At 45.5% G+C, this 7,066-nt stretch overlaps 1 protein-coding gene across 1 annotated transcript in view; it reads right to left on the bottom strand.

Moving 5' to 3' along the window:
* SEL1L (SEL1L ERAD E3 ligase adaptor subunit) overlaps window positions 1-7,066 on the bottom strand; it is an 85,599-nt gene that overhangs the window by 14,364 nt on the left and 64,169 nt on the right. The window contains exons 13-15 of the mRNA XM_019518698.1: window positions 2,069-2,146; window positions 1,357-1,419; window positions 369-456 (exon numbers count right to left, since the gene is read on the bottom strand). Coding sequence (XP_019374243.1) covers window positions 369-456; window positions 1,357-1,419; window positions 2,069-2,146 — 229 coding nt within the window. The remainder of the gene's footprint in view (window positions 1-368; window positions 457-1,356; window positions 1,420-2,068; window positions 2,147-7,066) is intronic.

The following is a 7,066-nucleotide window of genomic DNA, read 5'->3' as shown; positions in this document are numbered from 1 at the left end:
GGGCGGGGGGGGGGGGGGGGGGTGACACCAGGCCCCTGGGGCCCAACTGCAGTCAGTAGGGGTGATGCCATGCTCCTAGTGGCCCAATTCCAGTGTGCAGGGCAGGGTGAGGGTGGTGTTGGGCCCTAGGAACTGATTCTGGTGCACGGGGCTGGATCTGACCTGCTGACTGGCCCCACATCACTTACTGGGCCCACTGAGCCCAAGGTTTAAGTACCACTGCATTAAACAATCTAAATTCCTGCAATAAACGTATCAACTCACGTTAAGTACATGCCTGGTGCTCCACTAACATCTAGTGAACATTTAATGGACTAGCAAAACTCTTTAGTTTCTGCAGACCCATCATCTATTCTGAAGCTACTTACTGTAATACATGGAGCCTAGCTGCAGCTGTCCGTCCACCCATCCCTGTTCTGCAGCTTTCTGGAAATATTTCAGCGCCAGTTCATAGTTCTGTAGAAGAGCCAGTCATTAGAGCAAACCATGACAGCATGGTAAGGAGATATATACTGATCAAAACAAAGGACTTGCATCCCTGTGTGTCAAGAATTGACTATACAGCCCATAAAACTTAACATGTTACAGGAAAATGGTGTAAAACATGGTATACATGTTTTCCCATCCAACCATGTTGAAAATTACATTTAAACACAAAGGAGCTATTATGCTGTTAGGAAGACTATGCAATGATATTCTTACTTGACAGATCCACTCAGTAGTGTTTGCTGACAAGTGTACACAACAGTATTTATTAACAATCAACTGCCCCACTTGTCTTACGGTTCTCCTAATTTCCTCTTCAAAAAGTATTTCTAGTAACTGTAGGACATGGTCATACACCTTCTTGTGAATACCTAATTAATTTATATTAAATGGGATGGACATGCTGTACTGTTTCAGAAGCCAGCAACTCTGTAAGCACTTAGCTATACTATTTAGCTTTGAACTAGTTCAACAATACCACTGAGAAATCTGTTTTTGAACAGCTGAACATAAGCTCCCTTGCATATGGAAACACTGGCAAGGTAATTAAACAAGCAGTTGACCCTTCAATGTTCCATAAAGTCTAGACAACAAACTTACATCCCAGGAGGCAAAGCACAAAATAAGAACAATTTAGACTTGTGAACCATATTTTAGGAGGAAAAATAAAATACTTTCTGAATCTAGCTATACGAATTATTTTTGTGATGCAACTAGACTTTAAAGCATGAAACACATCAGATGTGAAGGGAAAGTCATTTTATTACTGTACTTTTAATTTCAAGATAATGACCCTTTTATCTGTCACCTACCACAGTTTAAGAGTTTATTCACCAAGATCAGGGTTAAGAAGATATTATTCCAACTCACCACTGGAACTCCTCTTCCATATAGATAAGCCATTCCTAGTCCACTCTGCCCAACTGGATTACCCTGAAAATAGAGGAACACACTTCTGGGAAAAAGAGGGACTTTGCTATGAGTGTGTGCAGTCTTTAATAATCTTGGATATTTACTGGGTGTGTACTGCTTAAGATGAACAGAATTTCATAAACTTAAATGTCATAGTCTGTTTAAGCCCTGTACTAGCAGTGTCTCCCAAGTATTTTCCCAACTTCATTCTGTTTCCATTCCAGTGATTTCAGTGGAAAATGAGGTCATGTGATACTAGTGGTGAGATTCTGCGTCTTACTTCTAAAATAAATTATGGCACTTGCAATCCAGGGAGAGGAGCAGATAAGGCAGCTTTGGACATCTTTGTGCCATCTAAATCCTGTGCTCTGGCAGCTGGATAGATCACAAATAAGCCAGATCCAGTCTGTGGACTGTATGTCTGATACCCCTGAGTTAAAGGACATTACATTCAGGTCTCCCATATCCTAAAGCTGTGTTCTTACCACTGGGCTCTTTTGTGCCACGGGTTATTTTTCACAAAGCAGAGAACCTTTACAAGTCTTGGCCTTGTCTCAATGCAAAACAGGAAAAATTTGAAAACGGGAAATTTTTGTGGGATAGGAAAACACTTCCTTAGCCAAGAACTTCCCATTTTGACCTTTTTATTTTAACTTGTAAGCAAACATACCATATCTGCAGCTTTCTTGAAATACTGAAGAGCAGTCTCATTGCTCTGAGGTACAACATCACTTCCTTCTGAATACATCTAGAAGACATAAATAGGGTTAATCATTAAGAAAGAGGTATAACATTTAATTTGGGGTGGATAAGATGAAGAACCTTAACTGGCTTTTTATGTGATGTTAAATGCTTGTTTTATTGATGGATAATGAAACATTAAAATATTATATGTTTAAATATCCACTAAATATTATGGGTAAACAAAGGTCTTTAAGCGCTTAATTAGTTGTCTCAAGGGGTGTCTGCAGTGTCTGGGAGCAGTGGCACCTTCAGAGAAAGAGTATGTTGTGCTTGCCTGAGCGACTCTTCCTCTGTTGGTCCTCACCAGCACCCAACTCTCAACTATGGCTCCAAGTAGCTGTCTGCATGCAACAACAGCCACACCCCAGTAAACGGCCTCGACGGGTGGGCCAAACCAGGCAAGGGTACTCTGTCAGTCTCTAGACCTCTGGAAAGATAGGGACACGCCTATCCCTGCATTCAAAGTCTGACTCCAGCTGACTGGGCAGATGAGACCCTTGTATGGTCCAATGGCCATGATCGCGATACAGCAATGTGCAGTGGATTGTGCAGAGCAGGACAAGACACAAAAGATGTTCTGGTCATCTGGGCCAAATTACAGCCGTCTTGACACTGTCCTGCCACTGGTTACCTATTGACTCGGACAAGAGAGTGAGGCTGATGCTGTGCAACTCTTCCTCACTCAAATCCAAGTCCTGTGCAACTCAGATCCAGCACAAGCCCTGTGGCGACAGGCCAGTGACAAAGCAGCAGGTGTGGACACACTAGAAGCTGTAGCTGCAAACCTGAACATGGGTGGCTTTGGGTCACTTTCTACTGGACAGAAGCAGCAGTAGAACTCAGCAGCCCCCTGAGTGACTGAGCAGCCCTATTCAGGACTGCACTGCTCACTTCCTAGAATGAGGAAGGGGCTAGAAAAGGGGCCCCAACATTGTCTGCTTCACCTCACCCTGGCCAGCATACCGTGGGTGGCAGGGGCCCTTCTACAGTAGTTGAAAAGAAAAAAAAAAATCAATCTCCCTCAAGCTGGCTGTGTGGAACATATGCATGTTGATCGACAGAAACACCAACAGACACGAAAGGAGAACTGCCTTCATCAGGAGAGAACTGGGCAGATACAACAACTAGATCACTGCCCTCAGCGAGACTCACCTACCCGACAAAGGGCAGCTCACAGAAGGAAAAGCTGGTTACACATTCTTCTGGCGTGGTCATGGCAGCGAAGCCAAATGGGAAGCAGGCGTTAACGTTGCTATATAAAACAGCCTAGTCAAGAAGCTGACCTACCTGCCTAAAGGAGTGACTGACTGACTGACGGTGCTCAAACTCCCCCTGCTCAGAAAAAAGTGCACCACTATCATCAGTGCATATGTCCCTATCATGACCAACTCTGATGAAGTCAAGGACCAGTTCTACAATGACCTCCACTCTATGATCGCTGCTGTACCAAAGCCTGACCGTCTCTTCCTCCTTAGTGATTTCAATGCCAGGATTGGCTCTGGCTGCCAAGCATGGGATGGCATCATTGGGAAGCATGGGATCAGAAGCTGCAATAGCAATGGTCTTCTCCTACTCAGACTATGTGCTGAACATGAGCTCCTGGTTACCAACACTGTGTTCTGTCTCCCCAGCTGGAAGAAGGCATCATGGATGCACTCTCACTCCAAGCATTGGAATCTCATCAACTATGTCATCATCCAAAGGAGGGACAGACATGATGTCCATGTAACCAAAGCTATGTGTGGCGCCAGTTGACTCATCACCTCCTTACTAAAGATCACTATTCAAACCAGATTGTGTCCACAAACACAAAGTGAACCAAAGCACCTCAACACTGCAGGGCTGATAGACAACAGCACTGGGTTATCTTTTGCGAACCATCTGAAAGATCAGCTTCACACTACACCACTACATTCCAGCTCCATCGAAGCCAACTGGGAGCATCTGCAGACACAAACACTGGTTTGATGAAAATGAGGAGGAGATACAACAGGTGCTGAAAGAGAAGCAACGTCTCTACAGAGCCTACCTCTATAAGTCTGTGTCAGCACAACATGCCTACAGCTCAACACAGACCGGTCCATTCATCCAGCACTATGCTGACTGCAACGATGCAAAGTTCTTTGACACCATAAAGGCTGTCTATAGTCTGCACATCCTCGGATCCTCCCCTCTGCTGTCCACCAATGGAACCACGCTGCTAACTAACAAGGCCCAGATCCTCCGGAGATGGGCTGAACACTTCAGCGCTCTTCTCAATCAGACATCCTCCATCAACATGGACACCATATGCAAGCTGCCTCAAATCACCATCAACACTTCACTTGAAGCTCTGCCTACAAGTGTGGAAGTCCAAAAGGCCATGCAAACATCTAGTGGCAAAGCTCCTTGAGCCAATGCAATTTCAGCAGAGACCTACAGATTAGGTGGTCACAGCCGCATGGAGAAACTAACCAAGATCTTCTGCAGTATGTGGGTGCAGGTGGTAGGCCCTCAAGAATTCAAGGATGCCTCCATCATCCACCTGTACAAGAGGAAGGGAAATTGTCAACTCTGTGACAACCACAGGGTCATCTTCCTCCTCTCAACTGCCAGCAAGATTCTCATGAGAGTCCTCCTCAACCAGCTGACTAACCATCTCAACGACTTACTACCTGAGAGTCAACACGGCTTCAGAAAAGGATGTGGAACCACCAACATGGTGTTTGCGGCCTGGCAGCTTCAAGAAAAGTGCCAGGAACAGAACATCCACCTTCTCCTCAAGTTCATCGACCTCACCAAAGCCTTCGACACAGTGAACTGTGAAGGCCTCTGGGAACTCATGAAGAAGTATGGATGCCCTGGAAAATTCATCAATATGGTTTGACAGTTCCATGACAGCATGATTGCACACATCCTTGCGAATGGCAAATGCTCTAACTCCTTTCCAGTCACAAACGGCATCAAGCAGGGCTGTGTGCTCACACCTACCCTCTTCAGCATGTTATTCTCTGCCACGCTGCTGGATGCCTTCCAAGATGATGACCTTGGTATGGGGATCAGGTACTATTCCGATAGAGACATCTTCAACCTGAGCAGAATCTGAGTGAGCTCCAAAGTCCAGACAGCCACGCTTTGTGACTTCCTCTTCACTGATGACTGTGCGTTATGCACAGGCTCAGAGGCTGACACGCAACGGTCCATGGACCAAGTCTCATCAGCCTGTGACAACTTCAAACACACTATAAACACAAAGAAGACTGAAGTGATGTTTCAGCTTGCGCCTGGCACAACACCCCAGGAACCACGTCTCAGTTAAAAGCCAACAACTGTTGATGGCCAACAAGTTTGCCTATCTAGGCAGCACACTCTCTCATACTGTCCACACTGATGACAAAGTCAATGCGAGGCTAGCAAAACCCAGCGTGGCCTTCGCAGACTCCAGAAGTCAATCTGAGACCTCAGAGGCATCGGAATGTCAATGATAGCTTTGTAAACCTTCAGTTTCATTCTCTCAACCCTCCTTTATGCCTGCAAAACCTGGACTGTCTACCAGCATCATGCCAAAAAACTAATCCACTTCCACCTGTGCTGCCTGTGAAAGATACTAAAGATCAAATGGCAGGACAACATTCTGGACATGGAGGTGCTCAGAAGATCATCTCTCCCCAGTATCCACACCCTACTGAAACTGGCACAACTAAGATGAGCCAGCCACCTTTCAACCCAACACTCACCTGCTGAAGAAAATCTATGGCAAACTGTCAAATGGAGTATGCTTTCGTGGCACACCAAAGAAGTGGTACAAGGACACCCTAAAGATGCCCCTAAAGAGTTTTGGCATTGATCCGGAGTCATGGGAGCAAATAGCTTGTGACCTCTATCCTGGAGGTCATTCATTCAGAGTGGAGCACTGGCCTTTGAGCAGTGGCACACTGCAGGGGCAGTGAGGAAGCATGTGGCCAGGAAAACAAGGATGTCTTGTGTCCAATCCTCATTGCTCTCCTGCCCCTGCTGCAGTAAATTGTTCAGGGCAAAGATTGGGCTTATAAATCGCCTGCGTACCCACACGACTTAGCCTCCACCCCCCTCCTCTCTCTTCTTTCTCCTTTTTCTTCTCTTTCTCCCTCCCTTTTTCTTTCCCACTTCCTTTCCCCCTCCCCTTGCCCTGCCCCAGATGCAGTCATCTTTACTTGCAAAGGACAAACAACTAGTTGTCTCAAAACTCTCCCTAAAAACCCAAAAAATGTACCACCACAAAAAACACACATACTTATGAACAGAAATTGCTAATCTCAAATTAAATCAAATTAATGTGCACACTGCACATCCTAAAGTTCAGCTACCACAGTGCTCTAGTAACAGCAATGGATACTATATACACACACATAGCTAAAATGCCAGAACAGTGTTAAAGTCACCAGAACAGGCCAGAAATCTTGTACAACTACAGCTGTAAAATGGGGGTGAAGAGTGGGAGGGGGAAGGAATAACTCCACAATTGGAAGACTAAAAATTCTGCACCCTCCACTGGAACATCTAATGGTATCCATTGGCTGTTACAAAGGGTATCTATACTTGTGCCCTGGGGTCGGGAGAGGTATGTGGGGGGATGCATTTTAATTAGAGGCTCTCTGAAGTCACTCTAATTAAAATGTCCACAACATCTTGTGTATTTACCAACCCAAGCTTCAAAACGGCAGCAATGCTTTAACTAAAGCTCGTATGATGAAGTTTAAAGCACCTCCACCACCATTTTGAAATGCGAGGATGCTGAATACATGTTTCATAGTAGTTAGGGGTCAGAAGGGACCTGAATAGATCATCTAGTCTAACCCCCCGCCACTGGCCAGAGCACACCCTGGGATCACATGACCCCAGACAAGTGTTCATCCAACCCCTTTTTGAATTTACCCAAGGTAGGAGCAAGAACCACTTCCCTAGG

This window comes from Gavialis gangeticus, unplaced genomic scaffold (genome assembly GCF_001723915.1).
Source record: "Gavialis gangeticus isolate Ggan-Ray unplaced genomic scaffold, GavGan_comp1, whole genome shotgun sequence".
Classification (NCBI taxonomy): Eukaryota; Metazoa; Chordata; order Crocodylia; family Gavialidae; genus Gavialis; species Gavialis gangeticus.
This window is presented reverse-complemented; position numbering and strand designations above follow the sequence as displayed.